The 19,256-nt window shown below is 46.9% G+C and overlaps 1 protein-coding gene across 9 annotated transcripts in view; it reads left to right on the top strand.

The window, feature by feature from the left end:
- The window catches only part of dlg1 (MAGUK family member discs large 1), a 717,696-nt gene that overhangs the window by 499,699 nt on the left and 198,741 nt on the right, over window positions 1-19,256 (top strand). For all 9 annotated transcript variants that reach the window (XM_075681544.1, XM_075681545.1, XM_075681543.1 and 6 more), the window contains one exon: window positions 13,629-13,664. In XM_075681544.1, coding sequence (XP_075537659.1) covers window positions 13,629-13,664 — 36 coding nt within the window. The remainder of the gene's footprint in view (window positions 1-13,628; window positions 13,665-19,256) is intronic.

The raw sequence follows: 19,256 nt of genomic DNA, 5'->3' as shown, positions 1-19,256 counted from the left end.
AACGCAGATTTCGAATAGGTCATTAGTTTTTTGTCTAGCTGCTACATTTCTTGAGCTATGTTATACATAACGCCAAAATATAATGATCTTTGCGCGCACTTTCTTACGTATTAAATTTTCACAAGAAAGCATCGTCCTGTAGGTTATTTAGCTCTTTGTTGACTGCAAAGTGCCGATGTCTATCTAACCAGCATGTATAATTAGTGGTACTATGCAAAAACATATTTATACACTTCAACTAATTTTCTTCACAATCCCACGATAATAACATTGTGATCTTGAATTGTAGCGCGAAGTGACACAAACAGAGACTAGAAGCATGCAGGACGAACGCTAACTCTGAACTTCTTCTAGTCTCTGTTTGTGTCACTTCGCGCTACAATTCAAGACCATGTTACCGTACCAACTCGCCCCCCTTTCTATTCTTTTAAATAACTTTGTGCACCTATAAGTATCCTATGCTAACGAAATTTGGCACACATACCATTCAACATATGTATAATGCTGATATCTACTCGAAATTGCAATATATATGTTATATATATCGTGGGATTGGAAAAAAAAAAAGATGAGTTAAATGTCCTAATTATTTTTGCATAGTTCCAGTAATTGTACATTCTTTTCGGATACGGTACTTTGCGATCCGATAAGATATCGGTACTTTGCGGTCTACAACCAGCTAAATAAGCTATAGCACTATGCTTTTCGTAAAAAATTGATACACAAGGATGCGCCTGTAAAGATAACTATACTTTGAAGTTGTGTACGACGTAACTAAGGAATAGCAGCTACACAAAAAGCTAATGGCATATTCGAAGTCTACATAAAGCACTCTATGAATGACAGCATTTTCAAATCTCTAGTACAAATTAAAAAAAAAAATGTTTCGAGTAGCACCTTTCCTTAAAAAAATGTTTGCGGTTGTTGTTGGTTTCTTTTTGTGTGTTTTTATTTCGTCAAGTCGCTAGTGCCTGTAGCGAACCCGCAAAAAACGTATCACCCGATATCGCATCTGCTGATCCTTGCAAGCTGCAAACTTCGTCAGATGCCGGAGGAGCGTCGAGCCTTGTGCACGAGTTCGCAGGAGTTGTCCACGTTGCACTGGAGTTCACTCAAAGGTTCCCTAGGGTACCGTAGCAGTCGGGGGACTGGTAACTGCTCTCCGCAGTCAATGATTTGAAGGTACGAAATAATCAGTGGAGCCGGGAGATTTTCTTGTTGTTGTACAGCACCGGCGGTTCAACGTTCTGGCGATTAAGCTATCCCTGCTGCACCCACGATCCATAACTCAATAACTCGAAAAAAAAAAAAAAACCAGCCTCCATTCGTTTTGGCTCTGCAGAGAGGAAAGGAAGGACGGGAGGCCACGCGCAGAAGAAAGAAGCCGAAAGCAAGCTGCACCCTGTGCGTGGCGAGCGATACGTTCGGGACGAGAGCTGCGCGAGGGAGGGAAGGAGGCACGCGCACACTCGCGGCCCACGTGACCTATCGCATCTCGAGGTTCGCGCGCCGCAACGCATACCGCGAGAAGAGGGAAGCAAGGTTCGGCAGAGGAGGGGGGAGGGAGCGTGCGGGAAGCTGTGACTGAGAAGGAAAGAAGCGGAGGGGGTTGCGCACCCGGCGCCCGGTTTGTTGCGATCTCGGCCGTGGCGCTGGAAGGAGCGCGCTCCTCGTTTTTTCCCCCCGCCCGCGGTCCCACAGCAGCGGCTGCCGTTGGGGGAACTCGCTTCTCGGTCGGACTGGTCCCGGCGTCGGCACCTCGTGCAGGCTCTCGTTGTCCCCGTCGCTCGAGCCCCGCAGAGTCTCTCCGGACACGCGCGCTCTCTCTCTTTCTGGCCCGGTACCCCGTGTGTCCCCGCTTTACCAGCTGATCGCCGCCTTCCTGCACCCTAAACCCGAATTCTCACCGTCGCCACAAAGGGAGGGAAAGGCACGAGGAAGCGGCATGCGTTTCTTCGCCCGCATTCGCCTCAGGCTGTTGCTGAAGGTGAGCAGAGACTTCTCGTTCGTGTCCCGCGTGCTCTCGCTTCGCGACGCGGGAGACGGCGCGTCGGTCAGCCCTTGCGGGCACAGACCCGGGGCCTTTTAACGAGCTGCGCGTGGCTCTCGATTTTTGGCGAGCTCGTTAGAGCGCGCGTGGTTAGAGAACTCGTGCTATCTCGCTCCCGTTGCATCCCGGGTCGTGTTTCCGCACGAGGCCGAACGTTCGCGCCGGTCGTGTTCTGATTCAATGGGCGACGCGCGTTTCCCCACGAGGAGCGACGAAACGTCAAGAAGGCAACCAGAGAGAAGGCTTTGAAATCGTTTACCTTTTCTGAGGCGCTTTGCTTGCGCCGTAAGGTACAAACGTGCTTGATCCTAAATCACACTTTGTAGCGAGGGCGCAGTGTAGATGATTGAGGCGTGATTGAACGATAGAGTATCTCTTCACGAATAACTTTTGACTCTGTTACGGATTAAGAGCCCGCTGAGATATACACCAAAAGGGTGTAGGAGCCCAACATCGCGGCGTTGTTCTCGTTAAACAGATTACTCATACGACCCTGAGCGGTGGCAAATCTAAATACTCCTACGCGTTTGTTTTTCCTCTTTAATGTTTACCCGCAAGAATGATTGTAGACCTACTCTCCTGAAGACGTCCGCTTCCTTTCTTGTTCTTCGCTCTATGGCGTTATCCTTTAAGGCGTGTATAGTGAAGGGGCTACTGAGGAATAATGTCGGCGAGAGTGCCTCGAAACTTTAGCCCCCAGTAGGGAGCTAGCTTGATTAGAGAGACAGGCTTGCAACAAATAGAGAAGTAGTGATAACTGCGTGTTTAACTAACACATGTAAGCACATTACGAAATGACCTCCCACTCGTGCCTGTTGTACAATCTTGAGTGTTTTTTTGGTCGCGGAGAAACGTATTACATTGCGTTAAAAAGAAGAATTATAATATCGAGTGATAAAATCTATGTTTAATATGTGTTAATTTCTGTCAAGTTCCTGGCGCGACGTTAGAATTTTACTCCTGATGTTTGCTTACAGTGGATGGCTGGTTATTTCTGGTTTATCCTGCCCGAAAAATTGGAGCATCTGCCAGCGCGTAAACAATTGCAGAGAAACTCCTTTTCGGACGCGTGGCCACTGAAGTTATCAGTATAGACGAAAACTTGATGAGGCTCGGTGCTTTTGTCAAGAATCAGACGCGCGGTGCCTTCATTGCAGCGCCGTGCTCTTAAGGGAGCACCAGAGAGAAAGACAGTTTGAGCAGTTTTTAGTAAGTTGCCATTCTGGAGTACCACAACGTCGCTCCTGTAGTGTCTTAAGAAGCTTCGTAAGTCAGAAACTGCGCACGAATACAAATCCCCACATTATCTCGCCGTGTCGTCACGGATTTTGACAGCCTGTGCACGGGCCTGGTAAATCTTTTTCTTTTTTTGTCAATAAACCGGAACTACATAAATTTTCGAGAATTTTTACTGAGCCACAACGTGCCAGTTACGGAAAAGCAGTTTGTAATCTGTGTCGTCATACGTACGTGCCGTAGCTGGAGCTTCGATGCAAAATTTAAAGAAGAATGAAACTTTGATCTTCATTTTCTCGTCTAATAATCGGCCTACTACAACGAAATTAACGAAATAGCCTTTTGAAAGAATATACTTTATCCGCCTGAACTTAGTGCTTTTCTTTAGCGTTAATGAAATGTCAGTGTACGCAGTACGGTATCCTGCTGTAGAAAGATGTCAGTAGGGACTACAGCAGAGTCGACAATATAGGCACAAAATGTCTCTAGTGTGCCTTGCAATTAAAGAAAGAGCTGTATGGTTTACCGTAATCAGACGCTATGCAGCCCAAAAAAGAAGAAAAAGAAAGAAAAACGCAATAGCGAAAGACGGGCCGTGACAGTGCCTTGATATTACTGTACCTGCTCACAGTGAACCTATCGATATTTGGTAGCATATCATTAGGCCTTTTCAGTTTCGCCAAAAGAATTATATTTCGTTCCAAAGGATTCAACACCTCATTTCCTTCTAACGTGCCAATTTTTTTTAAAGAAGGGCTCCATCTTGCAAATGTTCAAAACATCTGCACAATAATGCTGTACATAGGCGGAAATAGTTTGATTTATATGACGTCATAATGACGTGTTATGACCGTAATGACCTGAGCACCGAATTAAAAACAGATTAGATAATGTAATGTTACGTTACAGAACCACGATCTGATTATGAGGCACGCCGTAGTGGGGGACTCCAGAATAATTTAACCACCTGGACTTCCTTAACGTGCACCTAAATCGAAGTACACGGGTGTTTTCGCATTTCGCCCCCGTCGAAATGCGGCCGCCGTGGCCAGGTTTCGCTCCCGCGACCGCGTACTTAGCAGCCCAACACCACAGCCATTAATCAACCACTGCGATTGGCACCAAATTCAAACGGAAAGCTTGAGCCTTTATTTTATTTACTTGTCTTTTTAAATCATTTTTCTCCGCCATTAGTCAACCCCTTGTCGGTGTAACTTGAAAGGAATACTCGACCGACTTATCTTGTGTTGCTTTGTATTGCCCTTTTGACGTTTAAATAATGTGCCTCTTAGTTTGCAGAGGGTTTAGTTACAGTAAGTGAACGGCTGTTTGTCGGTTTTGTAATTTGCATACGTGCATGTGTGTCTGTGTTATATGGGTTCCCAGTCACCACCAAACTAACTGCTGCCGATGTCCTCTTTGTTATCCGGCATATACGTAAAAGTAGCCCTGACGTTTCATATATGGTGCACGACAAGAAAGGCGTGGCGTCGAAAGACTTCACGTCGTCGTTTTGTTTATAACCGCTCTTTTGCGACCGGCTCCCATTTATTTTACCTCGGGTCTGCGCATAAACCATGAGGCTAACGTCACGGCCCGATATTCCGGACTATCAATGTTTATTCCCGGTCATAAATGCCGACCGCACAGCGCATTAAGGTTGAGATACGCGGCTTGCCCTTGCAGGAGATTGTTTCGCGGATATGACCCGTGGTGGCTGCAATAACCTTACCAGTGGTGTAATCGCGTGTTATTAAAGCGAGACACGGATGATGCGCTATTAAAATGCTAGTGCACATACACTGAGAAATTGCTTTTATCCGTGTATCTGTGTAGCTGTGTATCGCTTTCAGATAAGGAGATGCGAGGTTTAAACCGATGGTTTCTGAGGATCCTCCTTCCCGTTTCTTTTTTTTTTTTTCCTTCCTTTTTTCTTTCCTTCGTTTTTTTTTTTTTTTTGCTTCACAGTTTGTTTAGTGAGCGATTATTGTGTTTGGGTGGGCTTCTATTAGTTATCCTGTCTTTCGTAACGTTGCTCTTCGCGACCCGGCATTACGAAACGTGTATCGCGCATTTGCGACGATTCTCTGCTTTTCTAATGAATATATCGCGTGCTACTATACTGTGTCGAGTCTCGCGTGGCTGGGCTGCCCTTTGTAAGGGCTAAATTTGTCGCAAGCGCTGTGGCAAACACGGCGTCGTTAATAGACGCCGTGTTCGGAAGTTACGTGAGGTACGCCAATTTCTACGCCCTCGGCATGGAATAGCACTAACATCTCTCACTCGCCGCGGTGGGGTTCGTGCAGTTTTGTCTGCGTGTTCTTTGCGGTACCCTTTCGTTCCTGACATTCGGTTGAACTTCTGTTCGGAGGCGTATATGTCCACAGGGCGAAGTTGATTGTCCAACTGTCCGCACAGCGTTCATTTTGGTGACGGGAAAATCTATATTTATAGGAACACGTTGCTGTGCATGCGGGGCGCCGTTTGGCACTTTCCGTCGGTCCCCCCTTTGTTCCGGTTAAGTAGCCTGACGCTTATTGGGCTGCCCGTTAGGGGCGCGTTCTGCTAATATAATTTGACGTGTTCCATAGTTCGTTCTGTAACTCTCCTGTGGCCATCACCCGCTCGTTTTGTCGAAATAGATTTCTCGTATTGACAAGTTGAGCCTCATAAGTGTTGGCACTCACGAAATTGGCACTTTCGTGAATGTTCTCCGTCCTATTGTCACTGGCGGCTTCCCGACTCTTGACAGCGCACCCTCTCACTTTGTTTTCGTTAAAGGTCGAAAGGCGCAGTGTTTCAGGTTGCCGTATAGGAAAAGGGAGTATTTGGTCATTAGAATCGTTTCCTTTCTTTAACAGAGCTTGATTTCAGTGGGTTCTTTTCTCTCTCGTTCCACTTGGGAAGTTAATCGAAGCGAGTGGTTGTCTCGATTTTTCTCATTCTTTGTCTCTTCAGTATCAGGCGTTGTTTCAGATATCATTTCTTCATTATATTGGCGTTAAACGGGCCGGACCTGATAAGCTTGACTAACTTTCGTGGTGGTTTTATGTGTCGTTGTTTGTCGACTCAACAATTTGTGAGTTAGTGGGGAATGCCCAAAGCGAACGCTTGAGTTCTCGTGCTACAGATGGAAATGTGCCTTGGGATAAGCGCAGCTCTCGGTCGAACTCGCGTGTCTACAGCGCTGGACTGTTGTAGTGTGCGCTTGAGCCATGTGTCGGAGATCGCCGGGAAGTGAAAGTTTCCTTCTAAATTTGGTGTACCTCACTGACAAGTTACCGCTGGTCGCACTGTCCACTGTGTAACGAGTACGGACGCTGGAGTAAGCAGTCGGCCATGCGAGACTTCAAGAAATGCTTTCGCTCGGCACTGTTGCGACTCTAGGGGCTTGTGTAGTTCATGGCGTAGGCGGCAGCTGCAGCCGTCGAAGCCGTGTAAGTTAATCGCAGAGCGATAAGAACAAGTAGCAGCAGCAGCATCTATCAACCGATGCTCAAAGTAAGTTCTCTCATACCAGATGTCTGCAATAGACTTCTGGTTTGGACGCACGTCTGTGGACGTACCGTTCCCGTGCTCTAGACGAACATGCTGTACGTTCTTCAGCTTGAAACATTATTTCCCCTCATCGGACATCGCCAACTGTATCATGCCAAGCGTTGTTCGCTGCGCATTTTTATTACGTGTGTAACAATATAAAGACTCGTTCGATTCTCATGAATGCTCTTATTCCAACGTTATTCCAAAAGTAAACAGATTACATGTGTTATAGGCCTTCACATACAACATAACGGGAAGGCCACACATACCCTATACACATGCTCCGCCAACAACTTACCCAAGTAACGCACATGATAAAATCCATTGCAAACCGCCGACAAGGGCTCCAAGAAAAAGATGTACTCCGAATCGCGTAAGCCCCCATAATTAGCCGATTAACCTACCACCTCCCCTATCATAATCTGACTCAGACCGAGATGCACCAGATGGACACCTTCCTCCGTACGGCTCTAAAGGCAGCGCCGCGACTACCCCAACATGCCCCTACGCAGCTCTTACTACGACTCCGGGTGCACAACACCATCCGCGAACTAGTAGAAGGCCATCTTAACAGCCAATTGCAACGTCTGCAATGAACAATGCAAAGGTGCCACATTCTATCCCGGCTAGGATACCAAACACCAAGAAAACCACAACAGGAAAACCGCACACTTCTTGCGCTTAGCATTCGCAACCAAATTCATGTGGCCCCAGTTTCCCGGAATATGCACCCTGACCGTCATAAATGCCGCGAAGGAAGGCAAGAGCACAAGCCCTGGCTCGACTCTTTGGTGATGACACATCGAACGCACCAGTCCTATACACCGACGTGGCCCACTACCCAAGAAAAGTGCCCTATTTCTAGTCCTACTAGACAGTACAGACATTCTGAGGGCTTCGGCCATGCTCAACACTGTGGACAGTGGCACGGTGGAAGAGGCTGCTATCGCCCTAGCCATCGTACACGCTTCAATCATGCCGGCACCGGATGGACCCATCACAGTGGTCACTGATTCACAGACCGCCTGCAGAACTTTGGCACAAGGGAGGGTGACATCCTACACACACCGCATCTTTACATCATTGCACCCCACACCGTTACACAGGTTGCGTATCGTCTGGACACCTGGACGCGCCTCTCTCCGTGGTAATGAACGCGCTAATGCGGTAGCACGAGAGCTTGCTAACCGGGCGCCATCGGAAGAGCTGTCCAACCCATACGACGCATGTATAGAACCACTGAACTACACTGAAACTCGGCAATATTACAGATATACCAGGAGACACTTCCCTCCATCACATAATTTCCTTAACCGAGAAGATGCCGTCGCGTGGCGACAGCTCCAAAGTAATTCATTTCCCTGCCGCTTTTATCTTCACCTCTTCCGCCCCACACAATAGCCCTCATACTGTCCCTATTGTTGAGCAATGCCCACAGTATATCACTGCACCTGGGAGTGCCCGCACCCTCCGGGTTACTCCAAAATTCCTTCACCTTCCTCCTGGGAGACTGCGCTCACCAGCTCATACCCGCAAGAGCAGCGACGGATGATTCAGCGGGCACGCGGAGTGGCGCGAGCCGATGGGGCCCTGAACTAAGGGCTCCACCGTACGAGGAAGTCACCCAATCTCATTACAAATAAATGCTCTCTCTCTCTCTTATCTAAGTTGCGTTTCTCCTTGTCGCTAGTTTGTTCTGGACAGCTCGGGCTTTCGTACAAAGTATAAGCTCGGCTATATCCATGCCAAAACTGTTTTGATTGCGAGTCGCGAAGTGGGAAGGCCGCCGACGTTCATCGACGCAAAGTGTCCAACCTTTCGTATTGTTGCTTTTGGCCCCGTTTAGTTCGCTCGGCCACGCATTTTTCGCCGTCCCATTGTTGCTAGGCTAGCTCCTCTCGGTGCACGCGAGGTCTGCGCGGAAATTCGGGAGGTCCCGGAAGCGGGGTCGCCTGGCGCTGGACCTTATCTGGACTGCGTTCGGCACATGCACTCGGTAGGGCGGCTGGCGTTATTTCACCCGGCAGATTCCAGGGGACGCAGGAGAAAGGTCATTTCCAGCGCTCCCTCACGCCTTTATAGCGCCAGCGCGCCTGCATAGCGTCCGCGCCCCTGGTCCGGCCCCTCCACAACATCCCCTCTACCACCACCTACCCCCCCCTCGTGCACTTTCCGGTTTGGTCCTGGCGAGAACGCGTGTGATTCATGAGCCGAGTCCCCTAGGTCGGGTCGCGGCCGGTTCGTCTGGGGAATCATTTAGAATCGACGGCCCGGTTCGGCACGGTGGGCCCGGTGCTGCAGCCGACAGCGGCGCGCCAGTTCGGGACCGAGTTTACTCTGCGAAGGCGATAAACGACCGTCTGGCGAGTCGGCCGTGTCCGGTGTTTGCGAGGCGGCCGGTACAGGGCGCGAGCGCTGCACACGGCCGCCGAGCGAGTGGCGCAAGTCTTTTACTTAACACGATTGGCTGGGTCCGCCTTCGGCACGGATAGCTGCCATGAGCCGCTGCGGTTGGAGACGGCGCGAGGCAAATGCCTTGTCTTTCGAACTAAAGTTAACTTTGAAAGAAGTTGTCTTTCTTTTTTTTGTACTCGCTCATCTGTTTCTTCTTCTTTTTTTTTTTTAGCCCGTATACAGGATGCCACTTTGCTGAAGCCTCGTCAAGAAAACACAGCACCTCCCCCTTTCCTCCCTTTCCCTTGAGAACTAGGTGCGAAAGGAAGTTTGGGCGCTTGTCTTCAATGATTGGCGAGCAAACATCTGTTATCTGTCTATATGTAACAGGGACCTTATGTCGCCTTAGGGTACCCTGTTCCCTCCTGTCTTTTTTCTTTATTTTGGGGGGGGGGGGGGGGGCGGACGCATCTAAAGAGGTTATATGTGACAAATACACTTCATGTCATGCCAGTTTTGTCAGTTCTGATGCTTCTGTGACGTCGCACGAAATAATCCCGTTCACGAGCAAACCCGCAGTGGCAGTGAAATTGCCGTTTTTTACCCTGCGTTTCACACAGAGACTTCTGTGGTTTCACAATGCATTTCATTCTACGTATTCTAGCTCATTTCTTCTGCTGTGCCGTCTGTATCGGCGCGTTGTGCTGAACTGTTTTGGAAAACGATAGCTTCGACTTGGTTCCCGGCGCAGAAAGAAAGGTGTAGCGGGTGCAAGAAAGCACCCGGAGACCGAGAGTGTTTACAGCAACATCCGGACGTTGAAGACGTGGCAGCAGTAGAGCTCGTAAGCTCCCTGAATGTATTGCTGCCACTAATTTGCTTAAATGTAAGCGCGCTAGAATTGCACAACAACCCTGGTTAGTTTAACCGTACCTAGGAGTACGTCTGGTTAATTCCTCTGCCTTGCCTTTCTTTTTATTTCCCTGTTTGTTTTAAATGAAACGATATTTACCGGTACTCCTAGCTCGTTTCAAATCCTTTCCCCTTTCCGTAACAGCGCGTAGTGCGCGCTGAAAAATTTCGAGCTATGGCAACATTGTTCTTACGAGGTATCACTCCTCGTCTGCGTTGAAATTGCATTAACTGTGCCGTGAGCGTTCGTCTTGACTTCCTTATGTACTCCATTACTCCAAAGTTTGTCCGAGAGCTTTAAGAAAGCAGTCCATGCGCCTGCGAGCAGTTCGCCTCCCTAGTCTCGCCTGCACAGCGTGACCGTGGTAATTGTGTTCCTTTTATTAATGCTCTCTCTCTCTCTCTCTCTCTCTCTCTCTCTCTCTCTCTCTCTCTCATGGATGACGGCACTCTTCTCGTTGTACTCGGCTATAGCACGTCCGATTTACGACTGTAAACAAAAAACAGCAACAAAGAGTTTGTGTGTGTTGGGAGGGGGCGGGGAATCGGTGCGATACAAATTGAACATGAGTACGGGAGAGCGAGAGATGACGAGAGAAACAAAATTCGAGTGCCGCGAATGCAAATCCGTTTCATAATGCACGCAAGACGCGCAGAGACGGGCGCGTTTTGGTGGGAATTGCGCCGGCGGAAAGAGGAATAAATAACGTGCGCAAATGTAGGCGTGCGGCGCAGTAAGGCTCGTCTCGCATATTGTACCTTGAGTGAACCGAAATTTGGAAAACAAAAGGAGGGAGGGGAATGGGAGGGTTTGTGCCGGTATAGTGAAGGCGCTTGCTTTATTTCTTTGTTGTTCTTTCTCGGGCTTTTTGTTTGTTTGTTTGTTTGTTTATTTATTTGTTTGTTTGAGTAGGAGGAGGAAGAAACTTGCCTACGTTTTTTCGTCCGTTTGGGTGTCTCGAGTAGCAACGCCTGTTCCATCTTCGTGTGTTGTGCGAAGATTGTGAACGCATTTTGTCATGGCGACAGACAAACGAGGAAAAAAAAAGGCGGGGGTGGGGGGTCGGCGGGTGTCTTATTTTCTAACAATTCTTTCCCTCCAGTTCCATACATATCGTGTCATCTGTCGCGCCGTGTGGCCGATCCTGGCGATAGCGGAGCCGTGGATTTGGACTAGCGAATAACGAACGGTGAAAAGAATGGAAAATGCAAGGAACCGTTGCAAAATACGTGCCCTGTGTGCCTTTCGGTTGCACCATCTTGCTGTACCGGCGTTGTCGAAGCCACTGCTCCTTTTAAGTTACGCCATCTCTCTCTCTCTCTCTCTCTCTCTCTCTCTCTCTCTCTCTCTCTCTCTATATATATATATATATATATATATATATATATATATATATATATATATATATATATATATATATATATATATATATATATATATATAGCAGAGGCCGCAGCTACACTGAAACGATACAATTATATTGCAAAATTCCTACGTCGGTGCCGATGGTTTCTTGAGCCCGTGTAGTAGTGGAAGCCAGCGAATTTTAAAAACCTCCTCTTTCCTTTGAGCATGTTCGGAAAACGTGTCATATTCAAGGAAAGAAAGAAGAAAAAAGAAAACTTGCCTTATTTATTTGGCATTAGTTTTCACTCATTCGCTCATTTCCAACTGCTAATTTGCATAAGTCTAGTTTTTGTACTTAACATTACTAGTCGTGCCAGCTAATGGGAGCTGTATAATGGTGATATTCTTGGAGCAGAAAGGTGAACAATGCAGATATACCCGCAGTGTCTCAGTTTACTGCCAACCGTTCGTCAAAAAAAAAAAGATAATAATAATAATAAAGGTCTTGATTCCGGTATCACTCTGGCTGTTGTTTAAACGTTGACACTTACCTACGGATTCACCTTCGCTCCGTCTCGAAGGCGCCTGGGTAGGTACCGTGCACCTCAAAACCTACAGCTTTTGTAAATGCCTGCTTGGTTCTCTAGGCTTTATACATGCTCCCTTCTGGCTGGCTTTTCCACGGCGATAATCTTTATGGGGAGATGCCGGCTTCTATCGTCCCATTTGTTCTGGGTTTGAAGGTACACTAAAGAGAAACAAAAAAACGATTTCCTTTGTGTAAGTAAATTACTCCTCCGTAATATGAAAAAAAACGCCACTCTCCCGCGCCAGCTCCTTGTGACGTCATAAATTTTTACAACGTCTTTTAGGGTCCATTTAATTCTTTAGCGTTAAATATCGACTACGTTGTGTTTCAAAAGAACCAAATACTGAATGTGGCAAGTTTTGCGAACGTTTGCTGAGCCAACGCGGCCCAAGTACGAAAAAAATACTGTGAAATTTGTGACGTCACACTGACGTACCGCCGTTGGGGTTTCGGCGCGAATTTTTTTTTCTTCGTTTTCTCCTATTATCTATTTCTCCTAATGTACCTATTATCGTGTAATTACCGACAACACAGTTTTTCAAACAATATTTGATCACTCTAAATTGATCTATTATTTTGATTTAGTGTTCCTTTGAGGCCATAACCGAATGCATGTAGTTTAGAGGTTAGTCCTACGTGTAATTGAGAACGTTGCCACGACAACGGTAGACATAGTGTTTCCTGCACCTGTTATGCACCTGTTAGTTATGCACCTGTTAGTTGTGTTGTTGATAATTGAAGCGTTGAGTAGCGCAGCAATTCCGTGACGAATGGAAGATATCGAAAGCGTAGAAGCGGAAGCAAATCTTAAGGCCTTTTGCGGCATTCGAGGCATTGTAGAAGCATTCCAATGTTTTAAAATATTAGCCTCTTAGCCGAAATAACTTATAAATGAAAATGAGCTTATTGAAATCACCGGACAGGGGAGTGTTAGAAGGCGCAAGTAGTTTCCAGGAGTTGTTGCGAATCGCCTGGTGATTATGACGATCAGTGACATGGGGAAGCTACATACACGGGCTTTTATTTTAATGTTTATCTTGAACTTCGCTTAAATATTTTGTTTTTAATTATTTCCCCAAGTATTATCAAACGCCCTGGATGTTTTTCTTTTCTCTCTCCTTTTTTGTCACTAAAGAGGGCGTCAGTCACTTTTATATATTGTTGCAATTCTTACGGAGAGCAAACCAGCTCAAGCGACTTACCACTGACAACTGTTAACTGTTATCCTGTGTTGCGAATGGCAGTGATCAAGTGGACGTGCTCTATTTCTCTCTCGATTTCCTTCTTATCTTTTTCCGTCTCTCTGCCCGGCACATCGCCGAGGGGTAGCAAACCGAATCTTTTGTTGTAGTTAGCCTCTTTGTGTGTCTTTTTTTGTTTTGTTTTCTCTCTGTTTTCCTGTAACGTAAGAGTTTTCATGAGCCGGTGGTGTACGCATGATCCTTAGCTCTGTCGTGGATGAAAACTGCTCTCCTCCAGAGAAACACGGTTTCTGACACTTCACTGGTTTTGCATGTTTGCAACGTGCTACATCGCAACTTCTTTCTTCTCTGTTGCAGAGCAATGACAGCTGGCAGGCTCCGGACAGCGATCAGGTAAGCAGGGAGCTCATCAGCCTCCAATCTTTATTTTTAATATATATATATATATATATATATATATATATATACTTATATATATATATATATATATATATATATATATATATATATATATATATATATAGAGAGAGAGAGAGAGAGAGAGCTTCGTGATACAGTAAGGTCAATGAAAATATTTCCCTTTCATGTATACGTAAGAAAAAACGAGCTTCCTATGTAAAATTGTCAGCGTTTGTTCTTTGCTCTTATAAATGCTAGCCACATTGCCGATGATGCTTCATGGAAGTTGTATATCGCTCCCCCCGTATTGTATGCGTCAATCTTCGCAGTGCGATTTTGGGCGTAATATTTTGTCAGTAGTCGAAGTTTCTTTTTTTTTTTTCGATTTCATCATGCCCATCCCCATTTAGCACTACTAAATCACTTCGTCGACCTCGTCATTTTTGTTGCGTTATTTAGTGTTCGGGGCGCCGTTTTCTTTTTTAATTCTCTTCATCTTCACGCCCCCGCGTGCCTGCTTTTCCTCTCGAATTTGCTGGTAGTCCGCTTCCGTCCTCTTCGCCGCGAGGGTTTCGAGGGTAGCGTGAGTGCGTGATTCGTAGCCACTTGTAGAATGGTTCCTTTCCTTACGTAAGAGCCTCTATGGCGACCTCAATGACTTGGCGACTTGTGTGATTTCAAGCTTGTGGGTTCACTTTACAGTGCCCACAAAAGGGCTAGTTTTCTTACGCGTGTGCTCAAAGTGCTCAGCCGGCAGCTTCCAATAAATAATTAAAAAAAAACTTGTATTACACGACTTAAGCGAACGGGATCAATATGAGACGCCTGTAAGAAAGGAGGCCGGTGCGAAAAAGTAATCCTTGATTCCACTGTTGACTACTCATTTGGTGCGGGCTTAAGGCCTTTTACTGGCGTCCTTGTCGTGCACTCCGTCAAATCTATTAGTGTCTACAACAATGCGCCTGTGGTTAAAGCGTCGTCCACAAGTATAATCGCACATCTATACGGGATAGCCGTCACGTTCCGTTGAACGTACAGAAATACGCATACGTATAACGTTCGCTCCGCACGCTCGGAGTAGCACGAAAGAAGCTTTCCGTCTGCGGCTGAGAATGGCTCAACTCCGTCGGAGATCCTCTCTCTCGTTCTCGTGGCGCTCTATAATGCAATTTCCGCCAGCGGGGACGTTCGGGCGGGACGCGCAAAACACGCGCGGCCTCACGCGCATTCCTTTCTGAACCCTCTTCCGACCTCTCTCTCTCGCTGCCGGAAGAGCCAGAAACGTCAGCGAAATACGGGGTGCTTGCCTCTTTCCTTCTCCGCGCCGCATATTGATTTCTTAGCCGAGTTTGACTATTCGTTCGGCCACGAACTTTCCTTTGTTGTTCGGATGTTCCCGTCTTTGTTGGTTTCTACTGATCGTTGCGCTTTTTTTTTTCTCCTAGTCGTTACGAACGCGAGCGCATTCGCTCGCAAAAGAAGACTAGCAGGGAATAAGAATGGAGCGGCTGGGGTCCCTCTCTCCTCTTTTGATTATTAGGGAAAGGAGAAGGAACGGGCAGCAACTGAGAGCGCCGCGCTGGGACGAACGGCAATGAGTGGCTGGCGCGGCGTCGCCCCTTTTGTGTTTGCGGAGGGCTACACTTACTGATACACAGCCGGCTAATGAAGCCCCGGACTCGCTAGGCGCTTGCGCAAACCGCGCTCAGGCCAGCTCAGCAGGCGTGGTTGGCAGAATATCAAGAAGAAGCACGAATCACTCACTCTCCCCCTCGCGCGCACGCGCTAGTTTTCCGCTCCTCTGAACCAGAGCGCTTTCGGCGTTTGGTTTTCAGGGGGCTTGGGAAAAAAAATGAAAAGAAGTAATACAACCAAGAGAAGTGATAATCCTCGCCTGGACCTCCAGCAGCACTCTTTATACATAGTACGTTCGGGGCAAGTTCCTTCCGTACTTATAGCTTTATCTTCTCTCACTCTCTCTGTCCCTCCTTCTTGTATTTTGACGGACTGGTCGAACTTCGGCAGTCTGCGATCAAGTACTACCGTAAAGTGCCTATTGGCAGTCAGCTTTAGCTTTGCTCTTTCGAGCCCTGCATACTCCGCTGGCTTGGCGTGTGCTCTGCCCGTACTCCTAAGCAGCTGCTGCCCTCCGCGTGCTACATCTAAGTGCATTCGACAGCGGTATCGGTTTTCCGAATTTTTTTTTTTTGCTTCTTTTTCTCGAGCTGCGCTTTTCTACGACGGGTTTATAGCTTGAAATCGTAGAGGGAAGCACAGCAGAGATTTTCTTTTTTTTTTTTTTTCCTCGTGCCGGCCTCAGTTCTTTTCTTTCTTTGTTTCTTTTTTTTTTTTTTTTTGAGAAGTCCGCGTATTCTATAGTTCTTATACCGGGGCTGAGGCCGTGCGGTCGTCCATCTGCTACTCGCTAACTGGGCAGAAACTTCCTTTTCATCCAGTCGGCAGTTTCTTGATTGTTTCCGAATACGTTTGACGTTATTGGCTTCGAACCAGTCCTTGGTACTACACCCGGCAGGATTCCCCTTCCGCTTCTGTAGACTTCGATGTCCGCATATTAGATGAGATCCATTATTTTAACTTTCCTTGTGTTATTTCCCCTGTGCTTTCATGTTTCTTATGTTTCTCTGTGTTTTGTTTTTTTAGGTATCCTACTATGTAATATATTCCCCTGGCTAAACCCAATATGTGCCGATTCTATCTTTATTTTTTTTATTTCTTGCGTTTCTTTTTGTTCTGCCCGATGTTTGTGTTCGTCAAAGCTGGCACTTTTCGGAGGCCTTGTTAGTATTCCAAGTTTACTTTTTCTTGGCTGATAATTTTTTGAAGGAATTCACTACGCGCACGCAAGGCTCTGGCGCGTAACCCAGCTGGTGCCTATCACGATATTCGATCTCGAAGTCTTCGGTGGCGTGAAGCGAAGTGCGACTCTGTCTATCTACGCAAGATATTGGTCAGACTTGCTTCTACTTATAACGGATCCGCACTGTCTTAAAATCTGGAAAGCTTTCTTGCTGAATGGAATGAAAGGTTCGGCTTTTCTCACCAACTATATGCCAGTCTTTACGTAGGAGATCCTAGACATATGAGTTCCTATACCACGTAGAGCTTTTTTCCCCTCCATCCACCATCTGGCTTCGTGCAGATTTATTTCTTAAAATGGTCTGGCTTTTTTGCTTTCGATTGAAATATTATATCCTGCTACAAAGTAGAAGAGAGAGAAAAAATTTAAGAATTGCGTCTACTGCTTGTACGGACGAATCTTCAAGGAAGTGTGCGTGTTTTCTGCTGCGTTCGGGTTTTCCGTGTTGAACGCCTTATTGCGGGCCAATCGAAAGTCACATTCTGGACCATTCGACAACGAGACAACCTGTCCCATGTAAAATCCGCCGCCATGACTGTTTAACTCACTTAGTGTTCTAAGAGATAATTAGGAGTCACGCGACGCTATTGGGCCATTGACCAACCAAACAAGTGCCAAAACTCTACTCCCGTCCGCTGATTCTCCATTTACTACGGTACGTTCCAGAATAGTCGCTCGTGCTCGCTTACGTTCGGGAATGCACAACAGCGTTCGCGTTTTGCTCTCAAAAACAGTTTAGGCAAGGCTCTTTCGCTAAAGATTGTGAAAAATTGTTAAATAATTTTCGGATTCAGTAGGCGCGTTCTGCGCCGAGCGCCAAATCGATAAAATTCAATATCCGGTGTAAAACGGCCACTGTCACAAATCGAAAGATTGCACGCGTTACAATATATGCGATGAGGATGTTGTTTTAGGCCCTTGGGCAGACGTTAAATCGAGTTTTAAGGCCATCCAGGCCTTACCTGATTTTTAAAAAAGCACGAGCCTGGACTGTAGGCTTTAAGCAGTCCAAATTGCTTACTATATGCTTTATATCTTTCCTCATCATCGTTAGCCACCTTGCGCCTTTTTCTTCCCTCGTACTTTACCTCTTCCCTTCCCCCAACGCAGAGTAGTTGGCTAGAAGAATGTACCTCAGGCCGACCTCTCTGTATTTAGTATCATTAAACCTTTCTCTCAATATATGCGATGAAACTATGTAGCTTCCAAACTGCACTGTAAGAAGTCGCAAAGTCATATTACCATAACGGGGCCTCTCATATCAAGTACGCAAAGCAACAAAAATACGGTAAGGCAAGCGCATGCAAAAAAAAGTACAAACAAACGCAGCATTAATGCAATGCTGATAAAAGCCGAAAGATAAAGTGATGAGTGATCTTAAGTAACCGCAAGATGGAGTGTTAGCAATCAAATAGGATCAGATTACAGACTGCGAGATACTGCATTAACAATCGCATTGCCTCATCAATAATAATGATTCTGAGTGCCTTGTAGGCAGGCAGTACTGTTCTCTGTACCTCCTTCTTGTTCTTTTTTTAAAAAGAAGGAAAAGGGAGAGGGGCGCTGAATGTAGCGACAAAGGTACACAAAGGTTAGGCCGGAAGAACGACCCGCTGAGAGCCGAAGGAGTGCGGAGCTTCCACGCAGGTGTCTGGTGCGTGCCTCTGCGTGGGATCGAATAGGTATACGTTATCCCTACGTAGAAGCGTCCAATCAACTTCGTCGTGTTGACTGTCTTTCGCGCTGATGCTGACGTGCGATGGAAGAAAACTGTAATACCTTGACCTAACCTCTCGAAACAGCCCAGAAGTCATTGTAAAGGATACGTAATGGACGTTCCCCGGCTTAGCTATAGCCCGTATTGCATCCATTCCACGCGATCAGGAACTTCAGTGGTTCTTCGCGCTTCGTGTGAAGCTTACGCCGGTATGGATGTTTCGGAATTCAATAACGAGTCATGGAACGCGTGTCAGTCGCTGAAAGACTGCGCTACAAATATACCTTTCGGCCACTTCGAGCTGGGCGATCTATGTTTGTTGCCTTCGACTTCGCCTGTACGCATTCACCCATTTGTTTTTCTAGTGTAAGGTATATTGCGAAGATAGTAGTGCCTTCACGTATATGTAGCCGCTAACAATAGGCACTTGCCTACTGCGACATGCATTCGTGTCGGAGCTTGACGGTAGGGGAAATCAGATATTATTGTAAGAGCTCCAAGTAAGTTTACGAACAGCTGTATTTCTCTCTGTATCCTTTATCACGTTTTGTTGTCGTATCTCAAGTAGACAAGAAAAAATAATACGTGACCCACATTGTACACTTTTTACGCCAGTGCCTCTTTCTTTTTCCCCCACCTCTTCAGGCTCCTATAAGTCAGTCTCTGCCGCTTTGCTCCAAGTGCCGTATGTTTAAGAAAGGCACCATTCTGTTTGGCTATCCATCGAAGCAGCTCTTACGCACGCCACGTGTACGACGTCTGGCGTTTCCTTGGCGAGCTTCGTGCTGTTCGCTTCGTTTTCGCTTTCCGTGTTCGGCTCTTCTGGGCCAATATGGCACTGGGGACCGCTAACCGGAGCCAAAGTGCTCGGCGCTTTTTTTGTTGGCCCGTCTCGTGCGACGGCAACACAAAAGGCAAGACGCGCATGCGTGGCCAGTCGCGACGAAACGGCCGCTATCGACGTGTGGGCCTTGAGGGAGACATATGCCTC

The sequence above is a fragment of the Dermacentor variabilis genome, chromosome 2, assembly GCF_050947875.1.
Source record: "Dermacentor variabilis isolate Ectoservices chromosome 2, ASM5094787v1, whole genome shotgun sequence".
In the NCBI taxonomy this organism is placed as follows: Eukaryota; Metazoa; Arthropoda; class Arachnida; order Ixodida; family Ixodidae; genus Dermacentor; species Dermacentor variabilis.
Note: the sequence above shows the minus strand (reverse complement) of the source record. Positions and strands in the feature narration are given on the sequence as shown.